This window comes from Notothenia rossii (assembly GCF_949606895.1).
Source record: "Notothenia rossii genome assembly, chromosome: 4".
Lineage (NCBI taxonomy): Eukaryota > Metazoa > Chordata > Actinopteri > Perciformes > Nototheniidae > Notothenia > Notothenia rossii.
This window is the reverse complement of record NC_136902.1, coordinates 67,668,467-67,691,248: the sequence shown is the minus strand read 5'-3', so window position 1 is coordinate 67,691,248 and position 22,782 is coordinate 67,668,467. Positions and strand designations below refer to the sequence as shown.

At 41.7% G+C, this 22,782-nt stretch overlaps 3 protein-coding genes and 1 long non-coding RNA gene across 5 annotated transcripts; 2 read left to right on the top strand and 2 right to left on the bottom strand.

The window, feature by feature from the left end:
• Nucleotides 1-5,556: 5,556 nt before the first annotated feature.
• LOC307036123 lies at nt 5,557-6,745 on the top strand. The gene is made up of 2 exons (XR_013807284.1): nt 5,557-6,281; nt 6,397-6,745. It is a non-coding gene; the product is annotated as an uncharacterized lncRNA (long non-coding RNA).
• Nucleotides 6,579-10,337, bottom strand: psmd8 (proteasome 26S subunit, non-ATPase 8; the record flags this gene model as incomplete). The annotated part of the gene is made up of 7 exons (XM_079676146.1): nt 6,579-7,238; nt 7,494-7,605; nt 8,017-8,117; nt 8,706-8,871; nt 8,968-9,070; nt 9,203-9,275; nt 10,158-10,337. 7 exons carry the CDS (start codon nt 10,335-10,337, stop codon nt 7,101-7,103), a joined length of 873 nt encoding a protein of 290 aa, XP_079532272.1. The 3' UTR covers nt 6,579-7,100.
• Nucleotides 10,308-12,929, top strand: nup88 (nucleoporin 88; the record flags this gene model as incomplete). Its single annotated transcript, XM_079676145.1, has 1 exon — nt 10,308-12,929. One exon carries the CDS (start codon nt 10,308-10,310, stop codon nt 12,522-12,524), a length of 2,217 nt encoding a protein of 738 aa, XP_079532271.1. The 3' UTR covers nt 12,525-12,929.
• A 2,155-nt stretch (nt 12,930-15,084) lies between these two features.
• On the bottom strand, nt 15,085-22,596 carry ehd2b (EH-domain containing 2b). Of its 2 annotated transcripts, none has more exons than XM_079675568.1 (7): nt 22,214-22,596; nt 20,801-21,247; nt 20,530-20,706; nt 19,448-19,563; nt 17,301-17,713; nt 17,048-17,212; nt 15,085-16,439 (listed from the first exon to the last, which is right to left on the bottom strand). In XM_079675568.1, exons 2-7 carry the CDS (start codon nt 21,019-21,021, stop codon nt 15,891-15,893), a joined length of 1,641 nt encoding a protein of 546 aa, XP_079531694.1. In that variant the 5' UTR covers nt 21,022-21,247; nt 22,214-22,596; the 3' UTR covers nt 15,085-15,890. The 2 variants fall into 2 exon arrangements, with proteins under 2 accessions (XP_079531694.1, XP_079531695.1); XM_079675569.1 differs by having other exon boundaries at nt 19,466-19,563; nt 22,214-22,594.
• Nucleotides 22,597-22,782: the final 186 nt, after the last annotated feature.

Here is a 22,782-nt window from a genome sequence, read left to right as displayed (position 1 = left end):
CTCTCTCTCTCTCTCTTTCTCTCTCTCTCTCTCTCTCTCTCTCTCTCTCTCTCTCTCTCACTCTCTCTCTCTCTCTCTCTCTCTCTCTCTACCTGCCCTGTGCCAACACATCCGCACTAATCATTGACAGCATCCTGGCTTTAGGTGGCCCATAGGGTTTGACCAGTAGTGTAAAGTAACCAAGTACATTTACTCAATTACTTAAGTAACATTTTAAGAGACTTGTACTTTACTTGAGTATTTAAATTGGTTGTTACGTTACTTCTAACACACTACAAATCAGATGTAGGCCTACTTGTAATCCACTTTACACTGAAACAATTAAACAGTGACTTTAATTAAATGTATTCTGTCTACCAGGTTCCTTGTTATTATTATATAAGATTAGTTGAGAGCAATAGTATTAAGTTGAACCTATTGTTTTTTATTTAAAGTTAATATTATTGCTTTCAACTAACCTAATACAAGTGTTTGTAATCTGTTGACAGAATATATTTATATAAGTTCAGGTTTACATTTTGTTGGAGTGTATTTATTTGGTACCTTTAGTTACTTTGAACATGTGATGAATGATATGAAATATAACCAACCTTTAAATAAGGCTTACACCTGGAGTAAATGCAGAAATTACGCTGCAGTATACAAAGTTATTAAAACTAGCTGCACCTTTACCAATAAACACAGTATTGCATCAATAATTATAATCAAAACATGTTATATAAATAATTCTGGAATGGCCTAATGGGTACTTTTACTTTTGGTACTTTAAGTATATTTTGACGCTAATACTTTTGTACCTTTAAGTAAGTAATCGCAGAGTATTCCTACACTCTGGTATTTCTACTTTGACTTAAGTACACATTCTGAGTACTTATTCCACCTCTGGGTCTACAATGTGACTTGAAATGATTGAAATTGAGCACTGAGATGTTGGTATATGCAGTGAAGTGGTTGGTAAATGAAAAGCTGGGTAAACCATGAATGACCCCCGCCTGATCCCTTAATTATCACGGGCAAAAGCACTCCATATTTCGCAAAGTTAAAATATTTTTAAATGATTTGCCCTTCATAGGATTTTTGCCAGCATTCCACTTTTCAAGCCACATATACTGGATAATTGTGTTGTTGCTATGCTTAGAAGATTCTTAAAAAGTAGCCTAAATAAGTATATTAAGGTCAGAGGTGGAAGAATTACTGATATCTTATATTCAAGTAAAAGTCCTGCATTACAATTGTTACTAAAGTGAAAGTACAAAAGTATTTGCATCTAAATATACTTTATGTACTGAAAGTATTCATTATGCAGAATGGCCCATTTTCTAATATTATATATATGTTACTATTATAATTATTGATGCATTTATGTGTTAATCATAGCTGGTAAAGGTGCAGCTCATTTTACAATTGTAATTCTGTATGATAGATTGTGGATGTTACTCCATGTGTAACTACAATATTATTTAAGTGTTGATTATATTTCATATCATTAATCAAAATCTGCAAAGTAATTAAAGTATTAGCCTATATAAATGTACTGGAGTTAAAATGCACTATTTTTTTTTTTTATTGTATCGAGGTAGAAGTACAAAGTAGCAAACAATTAAAAATACTCAAGTAAAGTACTCAAGTAGTATCTCAAAATTGTAGTTAAGTAAAGTATTTAGTTACTTTACACCACTATTAGGATCGTTGCGTTGGCAGCTTTTAGGCGTTAGCACCATGGACAGCGACACCCTGCTTATAAGAAACGAGATCTGACGTTTCATTTATATAATTAAGGCTTGTACACAATAAAACAGTTTACTAACTTATCATATGTTACTTTGTGGTCACTTAATTTAAAAAAAATACCGACCCTGATCTTTCATATTTGAGAAATTACACATATTTGTAGCAGAATACAGCGTAAACGTAGACAGCTACACAGGCTACAACACAGAATGATATTTTATGTTTCACAACGGGTTTAAAAATAAAAGTCGTACAAAGTAAATGCTCAAACTTCAGCTTTAGTTATTCATTATTCTAAATACTTGCAGCCTTGGTACATTCATATGGTTCGTTGGTCTAGGGGTATGATTCTCGCTTAGGGTGCGAGAGGTCCCGGGTTCAAATCCGGACGAGCCCAGATTTTGAAACAAGGGCCAACGTAACATTCCAAGAAGTGTATTGCTCTGACACTTTGTACAGGGTGCTCCTGTCAATTATCAAATTAGATGAGTTGCCACGTAGCGGAAAACACCAGAACCTGTTCCGGGTGCTGCTCCCAGCCTTGGACCCTGGGCGAAACAAATCACAGAAAAGCTCCCTTACGTGGATCAACAAAATACCACATTGTGCTTTATTCAACCCCGTTGTGAAAGTAAGGTAATACGTTGTTAAACTGATAAATATCATAGCCTCTTATTAATAAGAGGACCTAAGGCCATCTTTAATTCAGCACCAAGAACAGGCAAATTCACTGACAAAAAGTCTACTTTGACAGAAAGTATATCAACATTATGACATTTTGTTACATGGTAGCACATAATTATATTCCAACATACATACGAAAAACTATCGTCAATTCATAATAATATACACTACTTTAAATATTAAAGGTATTTTACAAAATGATCATTGAGGGTGCGACCCATTAGAATTGCTGAAACTAACGAATTATCAATGAAAACAACTAATGACACACTACATTGACCAAACATATGTTATTGTAGCCCTTAAAACTGAATACACAAGTTTACCCTCTCACCTACAATTTCCCATCAACGCAGCACACAGCAGAATAACCATGGCAGTTCGATTTCATTTATAGGTACATTTACAAAAGTATTGAATTATCACATGACCCCACCTGGCTTTACATATGACTTTGAAGCAATATGGTAAAGTAACATTTAATTTGGCATGATGCAAAACATTAACAAAATAAATAATTTGGGCCTTAAAATTTGATTTTAGTCCCACATAGGGTAGTGTGGAGCACATCTTAGCTAATAACGTAGACATAAAATCAACTGGCAAGCGTCAGATTTGTGAGGCGTTTGGGAACTGTGGGAAAGTTGCCTACTTTGCCAAACAGTTCATTGATGGAACCAATTAAACTACATAACTTATCGACCGTTTGTACTGGTCGTTTCTTTAGAACTGACGACCGAACATTTGAACTTTTCAAATGAAAATATGTTTGTGAATGTGTCCTTCCCTCTGATAACCATCCCTGCAGATCGGCAGGCCAGCCACAGGTTAGTTTTCTTTATCCGCCTTTTCTCACGGAAGTAATTACGCTACTTTAACTATTGAATGGCTGTTTCGTGTATCTGAAATATTTACACAACGTCTAACAAAATCAAAGTGGTTTTCTAAGCGAGCAACTGAACACAACTTATGTTACTGCTGGCATTGAGTGAGTAAAATGAATTGAAAACTCTGTTAGATAAGCTAATACACACTTATTTATACACGCTAACTGTTGATAGGCAGCACTTGTTTGTGATGTAGGATACATGTAAAACCTTTTTTGTCTTATCATCATGAGCTTAGTCATTAAGAGTATTCAAATAAGTACTCAGATCCTTTATTTTGAGTAAAAGTACAAATAATATTATATTAAAACACTCCACCACAAGTAAAATGTGTAAATGTTACTTAAATTAAAGTACAAAACTATTAGCAACTAAATATACTTACGTACTCATTCTGCACAATGACCCGTTTCAGACAAATATAAAGTACAGCAGTATTATAAGCTAAATGTACTTAAAGTATCAAAAGTAAAAGTACTTGTTATGCAGAATGGATATTTTCAAAGTATTATAGTTATTTTATCCTCTTTTCATACATTTAAGATTATTTAAGAACTAGAAGGAGATTAGAAGTGCATACTGCATTGTACCATATAAGCATATCATGTGTTTTTATATGTAAAACACTAGTCACTGTAGTAAGTAAAAAGTACAATGTTCCCCTTTAAAATGTAGTGGAGTAGAAATATGAAGTAGCAATAAATGGAAATACTCAAGTAAAGTACAAATATGTCAAAAGTACTCAAGTACAGTACATACTTGAGTAAATGTACTTATTTACTTTCCACAACAGGATTTATGGTAAATACATTTTTATTAAATTGAAAGTAAATCCAAAATCAAGACAGTATTGTTTTTCTATTAAAAAAAGCACAGAAACATATAATTATTTTTGTATTAAACAGCTGGACACTGTAGTTTAAAACTAGTACTACTTTAACCAAAATAAGCAGCAGTGGCTGTAGTATGTTGCAATACATGACATGTCACCTGCGGCTGATGTGTTTAAAAAAATGTATTTCAAAATGGAGATCTGTGGCAGACCGCACTTGATAGTAAGATCAGTTGAAATATGTTTTGTAGTTTTCGTAAACTTTGCGGACAATAAAAGTGAATATCTCCAAACGTGACTTTTGAGTATTCTGATAAAATCACTTCTTCTTTTTGGCAGCAAGGTAAAATGAACCGTAGGCCTATGGGTATTTGTAAGTCAAAAGAGATGAGACAAAGGGAAAAACACCCATACAATAAGGACACACAAAAGAAGACCTCAAAAGAAGAAGCTGCCAAAGAGGAGAATGATTTATCTGGAGACCTCAGCAGCTCTGCCAACACCAGTCAAGTCCCTTCTCAACTTCATCAGATGGATCCCAGCCGTGGAGCTGAAGCAATGCTCTCATGGATGCAACAATTTCCTGCTTATGCTCTTCCACACGGAGAACAAAGCACCTACAAGGCTAAGAACATTTCACAGGATGTTGATGACCCAGTCAAATATATCTCATTTATTTCCAAAGCTGACCCAGTGACTCAACAACACACATCGCTTGCAGAACCTAAGGATAGTAAGACCAATGCTCTGAATTGGATAGAGGCTTTGAAGAAAGGCCTATCACTGCGACTTGGTCTCCTCGGTACATTATGCCCGCAGCAGTCAAGACCTTCAGAATCACAAGTGAAACAGACAAAACCTGTGCAGCACCGGGAAAACAGACCGGTGATGTTTGGAGAAACTCACCATAATGAGTGTACAGCAAAGGAAATCACAGCGGTTCCACTACACACAGCACCGGCCTCATCCCAAGTGGCGCCACCTATGGAATGGAGGTGAGTTGACTTCATGTTATTATGTATTAATACATGGTATATTATAAACATTACACACTAATGTTGTATACAAAAACAATAAAATGATGACATTGGCTAAGTGAACCTGACATATCCAGTGTAGTCCTCCACGTCTTTAGAACTATTTGCACTGCTATTGGTAACATATGAACTTGTATCTCCCCTTACCAGCTTTGGGAGTAAAGAGCCAACAGATATACCGCTTCAAGTCCCGGACGCTAAAAAGCCAGAACCTGTGCAGCGTATATACAAGAGGGTGGTCAGACGTTTACTTACAGCCAACCTACAAAGCAAAAAAGCAGTGGCACAAACCGAAACAGAGATCAGCCAATCAGCAGCTCAAAAGTCCAGTTTATTTGGCTCTCGTGTGAACACAGGAAGCTCCGAGTTACAATGCCCTGCAACAGGACAAAAGCAAGCAGAAGCTCAGGTCGGCACAAAGGAAAAAGAAGCAAACTCCAAAAGTGTCACAGAAGAAGAAGAGGACCTCAAGTATCGCTTAGGTGTGAATTCAGAAAGGAGTCGTGCCGCTGCTGCCAAAATGCGCTTAAGAAGGAAGCTAGTTAAGAAAAAAGAGTTAGATGGTGTTAGATGCAACCAGAAAGCAGCTGGACCGGCTGTCAATCCGCTGCAGGAGAGTTCACAGCAGCAGGCCGTGGAAGGAAACACAACCAAGACACACAATAAAAAACCAAACCCCAACAGAAACACTTTAATACAAAAGAAAAAAACGAACGCACAAGCGCTGAAGGTCCCAGGAGTTGAAGGGACAGCTGCCACTCATAACCCCACAACTGCAGCTCCAGAGACAAGCACAGGACTCCAGCAGGAACCTCAAGATCCTGCTGTTAAGCAAAAGACAAGAAGCAAAGCAGTAAAAAACATGAAACGTAATCATACAGGAAAGGTCCCTGAGAAAGAAAAGCACAGGGATACAAAAGGAGATGTGAATAGGGAGAATGATCAGGTTCAAACCGAAGAACAGAAAGCAGCCATCCCCTCTGAAGCAGCTCCTGGGTCAGCTCGTACTGGAGGTCGATGGCCCCCGTTTACAGTGAATCATTCCTGCTCCCACAAGGTGCGCCGTCATCTTAACAAGGGGATCGGTTTGCCATCAAATGTCCAGAAGTGGTGAGCTACAATTTAAGCTAGTTTGTCAGCGTCAATTTGAAATCTCATTAACTTCCTTTTTGATATTAATCACAATTTCAAGAACAGAAAATAACCTCAAACTATACTTCCACAGGTATTATGAATGCCCAAACCACCTGGGATCACCACAGTGAGACTCGCAACTTGCATAGCACTGAGACAAACGGAGTAGGAGGAAGATTCCTGACATTCAAAATATGTCACTTTAACCAGCATTTTAATAAGGAAGACTTGAAGTGTAAAAAATATAAATAAAACACGCAGTATTTCAGAAAGTTTATTTTCGGAATCGTTTATTGCAGAGAAAGATTTGCATTGTAATATCAACTGGATTACAAACCATGTAGGGAGGAACGGGCTTTACCATTTAGAAAACACTCAAACTGCAATGGCGATTCTGTTAGTTGCTAGGATACAAGGCAAGGGCAACACATATCCTTGAGCTCTACTAAGGAAAAACTTTGTATACCAAAAAAAAGTTGGCTTAAATTTATGGGAACATTTTTTGTTCTGTAATAGAGTCCCAGAAGTGACCAGTTTGAAATAACCCAATAAAAGCTCTGTTTTAATGTAACGGAAGATCTGTAGCAATACACCTGTGATCCCATATTTAAAATAGAACCTCAAGACAGGATGAGCTGCTGATAACTCAAATACAACAACAATAATGTTTTAAGGAGTATGGGCAACAAATCAACCCCCCATGAAGTCTTATCCCTCAGGGAAACTGCGTTTGAGCATTTGACTGGGTGTACTGGATCAGCGGCTTGTGTTTCTGAGTGTGTTTCTGGGGGCGGATTACACAATCATTTCCAGCTGTCGTGCGTATTCGATGACTTGTTGTGCCAGCTCTGTGGAGGGGATGGTCACCTCCTCTGTCCGCTGCTGCTGGCTGCTGAACGAGTAGTAGCCGTCTGCGCTTAAACTCCATCCCCTCTGAAAAGACAAGGAACAATCAGTTTGGGCTGTTTGGTAATTTCATTCATTGGAAGCAAGTATCGAGGAGGGAATTGTGTTTCAATTTGAGGAATTAAATGACCAAGAAATCTACTTTTTACATGATATGTGTCTTGGTGTGTTTAAGGTGCCAGCCCATGATTAGCCTCTTTATCAAGTCATCTTGTTCTTTTTGTATACAACCTTAAATGCGACATATGGTTTAAGTTAATTCCCAAATTAAATGTTACACACCTTCTTGGCATAGTCTGTCATCTTTTTCGGGGAGCTGAAGAAAAGCACACGCGTGGCTTCGTTGAACTGGATCTGCTCGTATGCTTTCTCTATGCAACCTGCGATCTCATCACTGGAATAAAAAAATAGATCAGCGTTTTAGTTGAACACACATTTAAAAAGGCATTGTCATGCATTTCAATTGTCACACAATTGAAATATGTTTTGTGTTGAGTAACCTAGTAAAATAGCATAAATGATAGATCTTTGATGTTGGTGTATTCACCTACAGCTTAATATATCACAAATGTAGATGCTTTTGCTGACCCTTACTATGCTAAATGTTTTAAATGATAACGTATGCCACTTTTTTCACAGCCATGGTAACATTTCTAAACCAATACATCATTAGGTCCTGAACCGAAAAATACAACTTCACTTTACAGCAAAACCAACAGATATGGTCCCAAATCAAGTGTTTAGGACTACATCATTGAAAAGGTGTAGAAAGTAGGACAGGCTGGATTACCATATTGATGCTTACCGAATTGTGTCGAGCAGAATGTCTATAAAAAAAGTGTAGCTCTCTGCAGGGATATTGCCTTTGGCTAGAAAGACCTTGTTGTAGCTTCCTTCCATCAAGTACTGAGAAGGTCAGAGGAGGATAACAATCAAAACAGAGGGGTTAACATGCAGGTTATTATTGAGACAAGCTTCATATTATATGTGATTAGTTTGAGTTCATAATGTGTGAGTGCAACAATCACAGATATCAAATCAATGTGCCTCAGGTCAAAATTAAACTGTAAGAAATCTATGTCTACGATAAGTTTTGGCCAATCATTTTTGAAAAGCACGAAGTAAGCATGTCTGCAGGTAACAGTCAAACCTAGCCAGCCAAAAGTAAACATAGCGTAATTTTTGGTCTAATGTAATATGACAATGTTGTATTTACTACTATAACAGACTGACAGTGTTGAGGAGACCATGACTAAAGGAGTGAATAAACTTAGTAATTTGAGGGTACAACTGAACCAAAACCCAGCTGTTATCCTGTCAATTAACCTACGTGTGTTTCTTCCTAATTGAATGGACAATCCACAAACAATAATGTAAAAGATATTGATTTGAGGGTACAAGATTACTGATTGTAGCAGAAATTATAACATTTCAGCCTGAACACCGAGTCAGTGCAGAACAGCAAAGCGATGTCCTAGGAGTCAATTGCAGCACCTGCTCTAGGGACACCGGGTGTCTGATGTATACGTTGGTCTGAATGTCTCGAGCGCTCAGTCTCTCAAGTTCTGTGTGAAACTCAGACACACGGTTCTGTGAGAGCAGGAAGAGCAGGTTCAGTCCCAGTAACTGGTGCATGTAGGCAGCCTCGGGCAGTTCCTCCCTTAATGAAAAAAGTAGAAGTAGAGAACATTTAGAAAAAAACACCATTTGTACAATGTAGCAACATACCAATTAAAAAAAGGAAAAGTTACATTACTTGTAATCAAAGTAGTAACATTTGAGCTGGGCCATGTATCTCTCGAAGGATGGGATGTCCTTCTTGAGGATGCTCCACAAGGCTCCGATTTCAAGGACATCACCTAAAAGACACACACAAATATCCCTCTGTTATTAGGTAGATCACCTTATGAACTGATTTAGTACTATGACAAAAAGTAATTCTTGAGTAATATCAAATGTTGTCTGTCCGCTTGTTTGCCATCAATACTCACGAGCTAAAATGAGCTGCTGCTTGGTGAGCGCAGACCCAGTGGTAGGTAAGAAGTTCAGCTCCAGTAATGAAACCTGTAAAAAAAGAAGTTTGGTGTCATTTTGTACTCAATGTCAAACATATCATGGACTCGGTCTTAATCAAATTGTTTATAATAGTTTCGGATCATGTCATTAACCTTTCATTATTGGCAACTAAATATAATTATTAAGATATAATATTAGACAATAGGCTATCCAGAAGTATGTATACATTGTTAGAATTAGCCCCAACATAAACAGCATCAATTATAATCGAGGAAAATAATCCATATGATTCTGAAATAAGCCATTCTTCATTCATTTTACTTTTGACACACAAGGTATTTTTTGATGCTTATAGTTGTGTACTTTTACGTAAGAGTTTAAAGCAGGACCTTTACTTTTAATACACTTAAAATAAATAGCTTTTAACCAAAATATCAATAATTTCTATATGTGTTTTCCCTACAGCTAACTTACAAATCTAAATTAATACAATTTCAACCGAGGAGTTGCAACGTAACTTTTAACAAGAAAAAGTAACCGATACAATAAACAAAGCGTATATTCGTCCTAAAAGTATTTTTGTTCAAATGTTTATTTTGGATGGAACTACTTTGACAATGAATCAGCCAACACTAGGTTTGCGTTAGCAACACACACTGTTTCCTGACTCTCGAAACAGAACAATATTTTATTGCCTTATCAGCCAAACGCTAACATATAGTTACGAAATAGAAACGCAGTGTTTTCACCACACCGACAATATAACTATGTGTGTCTAAAGCTGACATAATAGAAAACTCAAAAACAACGTCAGCCTAGCTAGCCCAGGTTAGCAAACTTAGCTACATATGCTCACAACGCCGACGCTTCAAAATAAGCTGTGTTCCTCATTTGACTCATAGAAACAGACAAACATAAGTGCGACTTTACCTTGAGTTTGGTCAGAAGATCTCCACATTTACTCAGGCTGGGGTTCTTCTTATTCCACTCTGCTTTTAGATGATCATATAGCCCAGCAGTCTCTTTCAGCGCCATGGTGATTCTGCAAAATGTACGACACCGGCCGCCGTAATACGTTAAATGACTGTCGTGAATGACTCTTGTTGCCATGGACTTTTTTTCCGTCACAGACGGCAGATCAAGATGGCGGCTTTCGGCACTGAGCGGTGGTTGAGTGAGCTACCAAATCATGCTATTTTCCAAAAAATAAGGGGGAAGTTGGATTCAGATCCTTTCTCAAATGAAAGAGGGATAGCTAAAAACCTGACATTTTGTTTGGGTGGGGACTTGTTCGTGTGGGACGACATAGACCGCGTGTTTTACACCACCAACTTGCGACAGCTGAACACGGATGAGGGACGCGGCAGCGGGAACCACCAGTCCCTGCTGTGCATCAACCCTCCTCTCTTTGACCTGTGCCAGGTGCTAGTCAGTCCTACCCAGCACCACGTGGCGCTCATTGGGCAGCGAGGGGTCTCGGTGCTGGAGCTCCCTCAGCGGTGGGGCAAGAAGTCCGAGTTTGAGGGGGGGCGGAGCGAAGTGAACTGCAAAACCATCCCGGTGGCGGAGCGCTTCTTCACCAGCTCCGCGTCGGTGAGTCTGCGGCAGGCGGCGTGGTACCCTAGCGAGGCCGAAGAGCCCCACCTGGTGCTGCTCACATCCGACAACGCTATCCGGTTTTACGGCTTGAAGTCGCCCCAGACTCCAACCAAAGTCCTGTCAGTGTCGCAGTCTGAAGATGACAGCGCCAGCCACCGTCCCGTCCGCTCCTACGCAGCGTCTCTCGGCGAGATAGCGGTGGCGTTTGACTTCGGGCCGATTTCATCTCCCCTTCGGCACTCACATGGCTCAAAAGACCAGCTGGTCTACCCTCTCTACATTCTCTATGAAAATGGGGAGACCTATGTGAGCTACACGAGCCAGGTAAACGGTTTGAGTCTAACTAAACCTGCTGGACCCCTCCCCATGTACCCCGCAGCAGAAGATAACTATGGCTATGATGCTTGTGCCATCCTCTGCCTGCCATGTGTGCCCAGCATCCTGGTTATTGCCACAGAAACGGGCACGCTGTACCACTGTGTGGTGCTGGAGTCTGAAGAAGAGGAGGAGGCGGGGGCGGTGGAGAAGTGGATCCGAGGCCCGGGTGCTGTCCCGGCTCTCTACGTGTTTGAGTGTGTTGAGTTGGAGCTCACCCTCAAAGTAGCCTCAGCAGAAGATGAGGAGCCACAGGAGTTGGATTTCACCTGTCCTATCAGACTGCACAGAGACCCCCTATGCCAGCACAGGTACCACTGCACCCATGAAGCAGGAGTGCACAGTGTGGGGCTAATCTGGGTCAACAAGCTGCAGAACTTCCTTCGTTCAGGCGAGGAGGATAAGGACAGTCTGCAGGAGCTGGCTGCTGAGAAGCGCTGTATTGTGGAGCACATTCTTTGTACCAGACCCCTCCAGACCAGTCAGTCATCTCCAGTTCTCGGCTTTTTAATTGTGTCCGATCTCTCCTTGGGCGCCACCATGATCTGCATCACCAGCACCTACGAGTGCATCCTGTTGCCCCTGTTGAGCTCCATTCGCCCCCCCTCCCCCCCCCTGCTCTGCTCACACCCAGGCCCAGGCTCTGGGAGCTCCCCTCTGCGCGGGCTGGCCAACGACTCCTTCGAGCAGCACATCCGCAACATCCTGGCACGTAGCTCCACCAATCCTCTCGTTCTCAAGGCCGGGGACAAGGAGACGTCACCGCCGCCTCCAGAGTGCCTGCAGCTTCTCAGCAGGGCCACGCAGGTCTTCCGCGAGGAGTACATTCTCAAGCAGGACATGGCCCGCGAAGAGCTGCAGAGGAGGGTGAAACTCCTGACAAGCCAGAAGAACAAGCAGCTGGATGAGATGACTCTGTGCAGGGAGGAGAGGAAGAGTCTGAGGGAGGCGGCGGAGAGGTTGGCGGACAAGTACGAGGACGCCAAGTATCGACAGGAGACCATCATGAACAGGGTTAAGAAAGTGCTGGGCAGCCTGCAAAGCCAGCTGCCCATACTGTCAAACAGCGAGAAGGAAATGAAGAAGGAGCTAAGGACCATCGGCGATCAACTGAAGCACCTGGACAACTGCATCAAACAGGTGAACATGAAGATGGAGTACCAGAAGAGACAGGTGGATAAAGACGTGCCGGCGGACAGGACGACGGTCTCGCTCAACGCCCAGCAGAAGAAGGTTGTTCAGGACGTCCTCAGAGAACAGGGACAGCAAATCGGTGACATGATGAAACAAATGAAAGACATCAAAAGCCATTTTAGTTTCTAAGCGCTACAGAAAAATATGTATTGCTAACGAATGGGGAAAATAAGTCAAATGTTCATCTACTAAAAATGAAATTGGCTTTTTTGTGACATTAGAAGCTGCTTTTGTCATGAGTGAATGTGCCCTGTGTGGAATAGTTATTTGAATTGAAATATATTTTATATACGCTCATATAACTTTACCTTTGATACTACATGTTGTTTGTCTCTTATTAGGGATGCGATATGTTTGCCTTAATGTCTTAAATAAGATAGTCATATTTCTAACGTCAATGTTTCATAATGTTAAGGTTCAAGTCGGTTGTTTAGAGCAGAAAATGTAATTCAGACAAGAAAAATGGGAAATATTTTTTGAACTATTGAGCATATTTTGATTCCTTTTTGGATTAATAATAAAAAATAAAAGTTGCGATCGTCTTTAGTCATTTGATTGAAGTTAATTGAAATTGTACAAGTTAAAGACATGATTCTAAAAAGATGGGTAAAATATAGATTCACATTTTAGGTCTATTCCTCTACAATAATCACTGTAAATTGGAAGTAATTGGTTGCTGTAATGAATCCTCAGACATAAATCCCTTTTTTAAATGCAACTCTTAGTCCAGTTGTGGGTATTATAAATGAATTCCTAAATTTCAGTTCAAACCAAATCTTTAAGTTGAAAGAAGGACTTTGGATTTGTATCCACAGCATTGATCTCTTTACAGGCTGCATGGACAAGAGGAACCATTAACAGTGATTCATAATGCAAACATGGGGGGGAAATGTGAAAGTAAATCTAATTTAGTGCCAATCTGGGGGTAGTCAAGGCCTTATGGGGGTTGTGAGGCTTTCTTGATTTTACTGTTGGAAAAACTGTAAGACAACCAAAACCAATGTAAATATTATTTTAAAAGTTTTGTCCATTATGTAAGATGGTTCAGACCTGAACGTTACCTATATTCCCTCTCTGATAAACATCTCTGTCTGGCATTGTGAAAGTAATCATATACCACATAAGAGAGGGAATAACACAACAGCCAGTAAGAAGCATACGAATAAGTATGTCTGACAACTTAAACTAAATATTTTAAAAAACAGAACATTTTGTATTAATTCAAGGAAAATCATGAAATAATCTGATAAAAAATCCTCCACATGGTTTCTTTTACATGCAGACATTATTGGCACAATTTGGTTTAACTACACAGATTATCATTTTTTCTCAACTATTAAGTTATGCCTTGAATACAATATGAAACGTTGTAGCTTCTCCTAAAAATATGTAACATCAAGTCAGCGGTCAGTGACTCATTGATAAAAAAGGGGGCTGTGAACCAGTGCTTTAATGTACTGCCCTCTACAGTTGTTCACTGCTGTCCACAGTTCCAGTGTACGGCTGTCAGGAATCCACCAGGTGTCAGCCCTCTCCAGAGCTGGTGACCTTGTTTTTTTAACAGGCCGGTTTGCTAGTGAGGAATTCCCCACGTAAACACTGAGTGACGTATAGAGGAGACCCCGGTTTCGTTGAGCAAGCTCCATTGTTGGGGACTCCTGATGTTGGTGGGGGCTTTGAGCTGCAGCTGCAAGCCTCACCCCGTTGCTGTGGCAGCTTCATTTGAGTAAACAAGTTCGATATGGTTTATGACTCAGCACAAGCACATTTTCTAACAGGCAGACATTGTTTGAACTGCTATGAGGATTTTCTGACTCTTGAAAATACACAAGAAGCAATCCCAAGTTCTTATCTAGTCAAAAATCTACGTCGATAAGAACATCTCTGTTGAATTGTGTCACCTCACTTGACTTATTTCCACCCATCGCCTCCCTCTGCCTCTCTCACACCCCCAAACACACAGGAGAGGGTGTGGTGCGCCGCAGGTCTAGCTGAGGAATTCTCCTAATAGGGGGATGTTGTTAAAGTCTTTCATAAAGGTACAGTGTGTAGATCCTGTGTATGAGCCTGAGGAAACTTAGCGGACCCTAGGAAAGGAGATATTAATAACTCTTTGGCCAACCCACCACATTCTTCACATGTGAGTCACTGTGAGCCAGAGAGCAGCGAGGAAAGGGCTGCCTCTGGTTCTCATTTGTGTTTCTTTCCATGGAGGAGTAAAACAGGGAGGCAGGGAGTCCACCCCTTCTTCTTCTTCTTCGAACCTTGAAAGCCTCATGTGAAACACATATTTGTGCTTATACCGCATAGTGCACTAAATCTGAAGACGTTCACAGGGAGGCTACTGAGGGAGTGAATGTGGTATTCAACAGGGATGGTGTATTTAAACATATGTGTGTTTTAAAGAGAGAAAAAGGCTTCAGATGGAGGGAATACGAGGGGGGGAGAGCCTCGGAAAATGGTGGTATGAGGACTTGGCAGTGGAGAGTGTGACTCACTGTTTATCTGGCCCGTCACTGAGAGACCAAATAGAAAGGAAATCTTGTTAAAAGAGTGCAAAACTTAACCACTAACTCTGAATCGCATAGTTGTGCTTAATTGTAGGCATTTGTAATGACTAATTTTCTACTAACTCTTTCAAGCTTGGTCTATTTTTTTGATGCACAAAAGGGTCGCCATAGAGACAAAACACAGTCAAGTTTTTGTTTTATTCGGTTACAATAACGTTAACATAAGAACCGTTGGTGGAGCTGTGTACAGTAGTCAGAAAATATATCAATAATCCAAAGTTTATCTCAGCGTGTCATGATCTTTTATCAAAACCGAGGTCTGCACATACAAAACAGCAACAATTACAAAAATAATATATAAAGTTTATGCCCAAAATGGTGGCATGTAAAGCAGGAAAAGTGAAAAGCATTCAGGTTATTCATAGACGTGTGCTGCCAGTTTGAGTTAAAAATGCTATAAACAAATCATAGGAGCAATATAAGTCTTTGTAAAAACAGTTCCCCTCATCAGATATACCAGACATGAAGAATAAATGGCATAATTTTAGGAATTATTACCAAGATAACACTGAGCCACTCAAATCTAGTCGACGCAGGAATGTTACATTTAAAGGATACTTTACAGAACATTTGAGCTCTGTATGCTGCCAAATATATGCTCAACACAGCTCACTTAGAGGCCGACTTCTGCTCTGCAAACAGAAGTAGATATATTTGAAAAGCTCATGATAAAAAGGCAACTTAAGGGAAGAAGAAGCACCCAGACCCGTGTGACTTCTTAATACACAATCTTCTGCAGTTAGCCCTCAGTCTCAAAGGATTGACTCACACTTTAATACAGTATGTTCCATTGTGCAAGACCCAAATCAGAGGAAAAGTTGAACAACTTACATACAAACATTTTGACTTGGGTCTGGGGTGGAAATAAGAGCAAAAACAAACAGTGGCACAGCGAATAGAGAAGAGTCTCTCTCAGCTCCGGGTTCTATATATCAGAACCCTTCTGCCTGCGTTTGGAAGGGGGGATGAGGCGTTGGGGCAGCTCGGGGGGCAGACCGTGGCCCTCCAGCTTGACCTCAATCAGGTGGCTGGCCAGGGCGAACTCTTCATCATCCAGCATGCCGTCGTGGTCCACGTCCGACAGCTTCCAGATGCGACCCAGCACCGAGTTGGGCAGGCGGGAGCTCTCCATCCAGTCCTTGGCCTTGTTGCCGCTCAGTTTACCCTCGTTGGGAGCGAGGTTGTAGAAGATTTCATCATATTTGGGCTTATCTTTGGTCACCACCCAGTCTTCCTCCTCGTCGCCGCCCTGTCCGTTCTCCATGGAGAAGGGGTCGCCCTCTCCGAAGGGTCCAGCGCGGTTCCCGATGAAGGCTCCACCCTGAACGCCGAGCTGGTCGCCTGCTTCCAGCTCCTCCTGCCGCAGGAGGGGCATCAGTTTGGCTATGTCGGAGGAGAGAAGCTCATCCAAGGCTGTCATCAGGTTGGGCTTCAAGGATTTGAACTTGCTGAAATCATGGACCATCAGTTGCTCCTTCAAAAAGGGGAATGATAAAGATGTAAGGCAAGGGATTTCAAATTTGATTAAAAGCAACTAAGTAGTTAAAGGTCAGCTATTATGCAAAATCAAAAAAAGATTTCTGCGTAAAGACATTCTGAAAATGTCAGGAAAAAAGATTTGCTCTCTTTTTGTCCTGATCCATTTATATAAAAACCTGTATGAAAATAAGCTGATCAGATTTTGGCCATTTTGTGATGTCATAACGTTTTTTTGGCTTGTGTAGCCATTAGCCAATAACCAACCAAGGAACCCCCCCCCCCCCATATTATCACCTGAATCTCCTCCTAGAGCACCATTGTGTTTTTTCTAACCAAATCTCTCTCAGAGGGGCGTGGGGAGTGGCTCCTTATTTTCATCTAAAGTAACAGACAGAGAATCAGCACTTTTGAAACAGGGCTGAAACAGAGGGGATTATGGGATGCTGCAATGGGTGATCTGTTCGGTATTTCGAGCCAAACACTCCAGAGACATGTTTTGTATATATCTGAGACCTATAATATATTGATGAAAAACAGTATCATAGGGGACCTTTAAAGCAAAGTCTTCATTTGGTCGTACAGATGTGCCCAGTAGAGACTAACCTGCATTTTAGTACAATCTGGAAAGTCTCCCGCAGAGATGTTGTGCTGCAGCTGGATCTTGGAGAAAATCACTGGCAGCTGGTAGATCAGATTTTTCTTCTTATTGTCCTTTCTGAAGACGGAGGGCATCTCCTGCTTCAGATAGCTGATGATGTGGGCATGGACCTGGGATTAAGAAAAAACACAAGATTGGAACACCCCTAACAAGTCAGTAATCATGTAGCAAACACGTTGACAAGCCAACAAAACTTACCCGGACCAGACGTGCCCTCTTCACCAGGTCATTGAGCTTGCGTAAGGCTGCGTTGCGAGGAAGGTTCTGGATGTCGTTGAACAGATCCTCCTCCTCCAGCTCAAACAGCTTCCTGTTGTCCGTCACCATCAGCGGCTCTGACCAGAAGGAGCCAATGTAGACTCGCAGAACCTCAGGGGTCCCGAACACCTTCCCCAGGGACCACATGAGAGCACCGTACACTCTCATTAGCTGCTGGGTGCCCACCATGTCGGCTTTGTTGAGAACCACGCGTAGCTTGTCCTCGTTGCCCTTCAGGGCCCCGATGGCCTCGGAGAACTCGTCAGAGATCTCCAGTTTATGGGCGTCAAAGAGCAGGATGATGCGGTCGACGCGCTCCGCAAACCAGCGCAGCACGGCTGGGAAGTCATAGCCTGTTCAGATAGACAATTGTTTAATAACTTAGATATTTGGGAACCTAAGTGGTATGAGCTGAACAAAAAAAGAACAGGAGAGGGAAGAAGGTCCACTCAGACACCAACCCTTCACACCTCCTATCTGTATGTGCAGACACCAGGGCGTCAGTGTATGCAACATACCACGATTTAAAAATAATGATTTGGCTTTTAACATGGAGAAATCTTTAAAAGTCCAGTGGTGGCAAGTTGCTAAGAACTTTACTCAAGCAAGTATAATTTGGAGCTACCTGTACTTTACTTGTTGTTCCATTTATTTGCAGCTACTAATTAACTATTTTTTTTCAAAATTAACAGATTTTGAATACTAAAGTAATCTGAATTCTGAAATGGCCCATTCAGCATACGTGCCTCTGAATTTGTCCTATATTTTGATGCTTTTGGTCTTTTATTTTAGTAAGATTTTAAATACAGGACTTTCACTTATAATGGTGTTTATCTTAACATTGGTTTTGCTACTTTTGCTAAATTAAAAAACATTATTCTATAACCACTCTAAAAGTGTATCGCAACCAATTTTCATATTTTTGAGTTATCAACACAATCAAACTAAAAGGGTCAGTCCACCCAAATGACAAAAATGCATATTTTCTCACTTAGCTCCTATGGTATAGGCATTTTTGGTTTTTATGGTGTTAATTTATCTATCTCTGAGTTTTCGTTCAATGTGACTACTGTTTGTGGTGCTCAGAACAGTATCATCTTTGTCCCAGTGACCCTGAATAACCCACAATCTTCACTGTGATAAATTATGGTTGGAACTCTTCCTGCTTACCAAACAAATAGTTTGGATTATTCAGAGAAACTCGAACTGATTTTTTTATTTTACAGAGCTGTGAGCACCACAAGCAACATTCCATTCACCTCCATTGTCCTTAAAGGGGCCCTATGATGCTCATTTTCAGGTTCATATTTATGTTTTGTCTGTACGGTGACATGTTTCCATGCTTTATCCTTATTATTTTTCTCATACTGCCTCTTTTCACCCTCTGTCTGAAACCAGAGCCAAGTCTGCTCTGATTGGTTAGCTGGCCGGCTCTGTTGACTGGTCAACCCTAAGAGATGTCCAGCCCCTTCGCCTATGACGTACATTGTGTTGGAGCGCTAGTCAATAGAACAGGCAGTGTTACGTAGGGTTGTCACTATGTTACGGAAGTAGAAAGGACTACAATTGAGGCGTTTCATGCAGGGGGAAAGGAGTGTAGGAGAGACATTCTTTTTCTTTTTTTTTCTTTTTTTAAAAGCATAAAAGGGCCCCTTTAAGGTGGAAGCAGAAATTCCATAGATGTTCCTAAGCGGATAAAACAAAACACCAACAGTTATAAGTAAGGAAAGGTTTTTCACAATTTGGATGTACTGATCGTTGAAACTTGTTAGTTGCTCATGCAGATTGACTTGATATAATGGGTTACTTAAAGCGTGGATGAATAGATGATGATGATGATGATTTCTCAACGGTACATTCTTGCAGATGTGCTGACAGAATATTTGTCTGTACCATCTCTGTTCCTTATTATGTTGTTTTGGCTGCTCGGCGTACTGCTAAGATGTTTCCTCGCCCTGCAGCCAAGAGTTATTGTGACAGAGTAAACTGGTCCCATGAGTTAGGTGAGGCGTGCCAAGGAGATGAGTTTATGAGTTGACGTTCAGGGAAGTGCGTCTCTGCAGGACCCCCATATCCCCTCTCCTCACCTTTGTAAGGCCCCTCACCTCGGCTCACTCTCTGCTTAGCACCGGACAGGATCCCTGGTGTGTCAATAATGCTGATACTCTCCAGGACCTGGTTGGGCATCTGCGCGCACTGGAACCTGTGTTACATTTTATCAGCAGACATAAACAACCAGAAGCTCAGAGGTCGGTTTTGTTTTGGGCAGAAGGATAGAATCTAAATCATGTGAAAAATTGTTAACTCTTATCAAAGAAGCCAACGTGATCTAAGTTGCAGATTGGAAGCAGCCCCCCCCCCACCCACCACCCCCACCTGTGCAGACCATTGTGTTCAAGCAGGCCTCTCATTGCTGTGGGCTTCCTGAAGGAAAATGACCACCACTGCCAGAATCAAACAATAAGGCCCGCTAACGATGTTAGGCTTAGAACAACAACACCACTTCCTGCGGCTCATGGAACTAACGAGCCCACCGGTCCCAGAACGGGAAGTTAAAGCACAAGTGGAGACGCAAATACGTTCACAAACACACCCTGCAGAGGGAGAGGGGGACTCCGGAAAACTGGCGTCAGAGCTTTCATGTAAAAGAACCATCAATAGTACGACTGTATGCGTTTCATACTGCACTTAATTGTGAAACATGTGACTTCAATCTTGGAAAAAGACACACAAATCTGGCAGCCCAGACGGTAAACAGAGTATTGGAAAGAACGTAAGCTTGCTCTTACAGGTTCCCTGGGCCTCACACAAACTGTTACTTCATTTATTTATCTTAGCCCCGAGGGGCTATAGAGCCCTCTGACCTCGACTCTGAACTTGCGTACATATCAGTTCCTGTCTGAGTACATTAGCTTTCATCACCCTGTCCAGTGATGTCGCTCCCTTTCTCCGTTTTTCCACAAATAAGGAAAGTGCCTCCCTGCTCTAAAATTTGGCACGAGGGCTTGAAATTCCATAAAGCCTAAAATCTTTCTGTTATCTTTCCTTCCCCGGGTTCTCTCACAGTCTATCCATTTCGTGCTGATATCTATCTGGCTCCCTCAGCGGAAACATTACACAACACTGTGTGGAATAGACCAACAGTGTGAACAAACCCCCCCACTCTCACCTGTTGAGGAAGGTGTTTCCAAAAGGGTTGAGTTTGCGGAAAGGCTTGTTGGGGTCTACGATAAGGGCGTTCCCGGGGATGACGCCCTCCACCTCCCCGTGCATGACCGCTGTGAAGCAGTCGGTGGTGGGTTCAGGTCCCACCCTGCTCCCTGGGATATCCTGCTCCAGAAGATACCTGTCAATCACACATGTAACTTGTCATTATCAGGACTGGAAAACGAACGCACACACAATTTAAAAGTGTTTGATGCAGAGCCGTAACGTCTTACTTGATGAAGGTTGTCTTTCCAGTGGAGTACTGCCCCACCACCAGCACCATGGGCTTATTGTCGAAATCTGCATCCTCCAGACTGAGAGAGTGGAAGTCATTGAAACCATAGTACTCCTCCAGAGGCAGCAGCTTCTTACGATACAAGGACTTGAGGCCTTCTGTCACCGTGCGGATCACCTCAGGAGCCTTTTTCACATTTTTCCTCCCCCAGCGTGACATTTCGTTTATTGACTAACTAGATGATTTGTACAAAAATATGCGCAACTGTGTCCGTTGTCGTCTTTCCTGAACCTCGGAAAGAACTTCAGGTGCTTCCTGTATTTATGCGAACAGTGCTCACTTGGCCTTGAAACCTCCTCTGCACACGTCCAGAGGAACGATAGGGCTGATATGTCGTTTGAAGTCAGTATCTTCCCCTGTGGCCCACACCGATAACTTTGAGTGCCTGTAATGTGGACAGAAAAGAAGATGAATCCAGTCTTCTTTGCACCTGGTGATGTAAGTGTGCCACCGCCTGGAGCGAGGATCTGGAGGGAGCTTCAGCCCAACAGGAGTCTGCCAAGCATTGTCAGTGCATGCCTGGAAAAAGTTAGTGTTCAGGCTGGAAAACTTGGAAACCCAGCCCTGCGTCAGGATGTGCATAGGCCCACATCATTTTCTTCACAGTGAAATGAGTAAGACATTCCTTTTATCTGCCTGCGCATGGCTATGCTAAAGAAGCTCACAGGGAGGTCTATATAAGGAAACATTTAGGTCACTTTTTTTCCTTTTAGTCTATATAAACAGAGACACTGTGTTAGAAGCTGAAGGCACTACTTATTATCAGAAGCAAAGATAAGACACGTGTCAGCAGACGTTCACTCATCTGTGCAGATCTTCTCCCTAATCCTATTTAAACTAGGACAAAAAAATGTAAGTGCCGAGAGGAGAATACAGTCCTGACATGTCACAAGACCAGTGTGGAAAAAATTTCTTGTCAAAATGGCGAACCCTGGAGATCATCAGGAGAGACATTACAATGTGATTTGACCGCCATTACACACAAAAGAACTGAGTAAAAGTTGCTTTACAGAATTAAAGGCTTGGTTTATGGGTCTGGGACCAATTTCTAAAGTTTAGGGATGGTGGAAAATGCCTTGTGGGTTTGGGCACCACAATTGCAACACAGTTTTGGAAATGTAACATGCAGCAGCAACAAGTATCAGGGGAGTCATACTTCAACATCCTAATGGAGCAATGGAAAAAGTTTTTCAAAAAGTTTCCTATGTTACCAATTACGCAGCTAAGTTGTGATATCGCACTCAAATGCCACCACGACTAAGTTTCCACTACTGTACCACAATCTGGATGTATTGGAGTTTAAATAAAAGTGAATCATTAAAGTCATGTTATAAGAAAAAAAAGTATTTACCAAGTTGTTATGGAGACTTCTTCCAGCGTCTTGATCTCCCTCTGCAGTCTTGCCCTCTGGAGATTAGAAAATATTTAAGGAGACAAAAACACTCTTTTGCTGAGGAGCTGCTGCTACATGTATGGGTGTAGCTCTGACAGCGAATAGGAGCCCTCGGTGGAGCGTCAACGCAGCTAGATTACAGAGGAATCATTCTTCTCCTGGCTTTAATGTCTTTCAGATGAGCTCCAGATCTGGCAAAGGTTCCTCACTCTGCGTGCTGTAGGAGCACAAGACAGACAGTGAGACACACAATTGTCCTCTCTCCCCCTGCTTTGCTTTTACAAGTTTGAGTGCACTTCTCTTGCAGGGATGCCTGGCAACACTGTGGGCAATACTAGGCTTGGGGCAGGGATGAGCGGAGCTGTGGTCAGAGGGCGTGGACTTGGAGGAGGGGGCTGTGAATAAATTATTTGGGTGGAGTCTTTTTTTTTTTTACAAAACATGACATAGCCTCGGTGTCCCTATGCGTACTTTGCCTGATAATCACAACCTGGTGCTGCACCTCTCTTAACTCCTTAATTCCCTTT

Bases quoted from the DNA above. Each gene is read 5' to 3' on its own strand.
- ehd2b (XM_079675568.1), bottom strand. From the start codon at position 21,021: ATGTCACGCTGGGGGAGGAAAAATGTGAAAAAGGCTCCTGAGGTGATC. The intron at 17,714-19,447 runs GTGAGGAGAGGG...CTATCTGAACAG, and splicing joins AGGTGAGGGGCCTTACAAAG to GCTATGACTTCCCAGCCGTG. The intron at 16,440-17,047 runs GTTAGTCTCTAC...CCCTTTTTGAAG, and splicing joins CAGATTGTACTAAAATGCAG to GAGCAACTGATGGTCCATGA.